Source organism: Chaetura pelagica, unplaced genomic scaffold (assembly GCF_000747805.2).
Source record: "Chaetura pelagica isolate M959 unplaced genomic scaffold, ChaPel_1.0 scaffold11, whole genome shotgun sequence".
Taxonomy (NCBI): Eukaryota; Metazoa; Chordata; class Aves; order Apodiformes; family Apodidae; genus Chaetura; species Chaetura pelagica.
Genome location: NW_009952694.1, coordinates 6085997 through 6087334, shown reverse-complemented (window position 1 = coordinate 6087334; position 1338 = coordinate 6085997). Strand labels below are relative to the sequence as shown.

Below are 1338 nucleotides of genomic sequence, written 5' to 3'. Positions count from 1 at the left end.
GGAATTAAAAGGGGCTAGAAGCAGATTTGTCACAAGGGGAGAAATTCTCTTTTTATTATGAAAGAGGCAAATGAAATTAAAACATACTGACTTCTAATCTATTTTTCTCTCTTTCTTTTTTTTGAAGTGCCCAATATCAGCCTGGATGTTTTAAAGCCCTCTTTTGCAGAAATTCTGCTAGAATCCCACATGGTTATGATTCGGGTAGGATATAATTAATTCTACGTTATAATTTTCTTCCTCCTTTCTCTGGTATCAAAAATAAATAGAATTTTCTGAGAGATTTGGGTGATGGTTGGAAGCTAGGGCAGAATTTACATGCCCCACCAACCTACTTGAATTTATACTTAGAAAAAGGAGTGTTCGGCAGCTAAATCTTTCAAAAATTTGGAAGCCTCAAGCTTGATGCCTGGCTCTGCTGTTGGTGTGGTCTATCCACAGCCTGATTGTGTCATCCCTGCACTGCTAAAATAAAATTCTTTAAAAGAAGAGTTGAAAATTCTCCCTACTCTACTGGAATGTTTTAAAGGTAAATTAATGTTTGTGAGGCAGGAGGTTATTACTGTCGTCAGAGTCAGGAAAACTAGTTAAACAGATACTTTGGACATCAATAAATGTTTCAAATATATCAAAAAAGGACAACATCTGCTTCCATTGAGGTGCTGTGTTTTCTTCTTTGGTTTTCCCTGTGTATCCCTGAATATATATATTAAAAAAAAAAGAGCTGGATTTATTATTTTCAAGGTGGTCTTTGCCCATGGTTGTTCTTTGTGCTCTTGGCCACAGCCCTTTTCCTTCCAGCTCCTCAGTCCTTTGTCTGAAGCATGATAATTTACTTTTTTGAGAAAGGAGTCTTCAGGTTTTGTTCGCTACTATTCGTAAAGCTCTTTTCAGATTCTTAAAAGAAAGAAGGTAATCAGGCAAATTATTATTATTTCCATGGTAACCAGTGATAATGCTGTCTCAGGTAAGGAAGCACCTGCATGAGTTTCCATGGAAATAATCTTTCTGAGGCTTTTATTTCAGAGTGGAGGGAAACCTGTCAAAGCACTCTTTTAATGAACAAAGATCTTGCTTATGCAACATGTAACCTCAGTGTCAGGAAGACTGGAGAAGTGAAATGAGAGAATTCTGCCTCTTAATGTTACCCAGAGAACATTTTCACTTGTGCAGTAATATTAAAAAATTAATTGTCCTCATTGTGTCCATCTCTGGAAGATTATGTGTTTTAGTCAGAAAACAGCCTTTACTCAGGAAGAGTATTCATGTCTGCATTTCTGGGCAGACTTTGCAGCATTATTGCCTGCTCATTTAACTTTATCTTGGCTTATCTGTAGG

At 36.8% G+C, this 1338-nt stretch overlaps 1 protein-coding gene across 1 annotated transcript in view; it reads left to right on the top strand.

Moving 5' to 3' along the window:
* Positions 1-1338, top strand: part of POMT2 (protein-O-mannosyltransferase 2) — a 28297-nt gene that overhangs the window by 21982 nt on the left and 4977 nt on the right. Inside the window, exon 14 of the mRNA XM_009993904.1 lies at positions 128-204. Coding sequence (XP_009992206.1) covers positions 128-204 — 77 coding nt within the window. The remainder of the gene's footprint in view (positions 1-127; positions 205-1338) is intronic.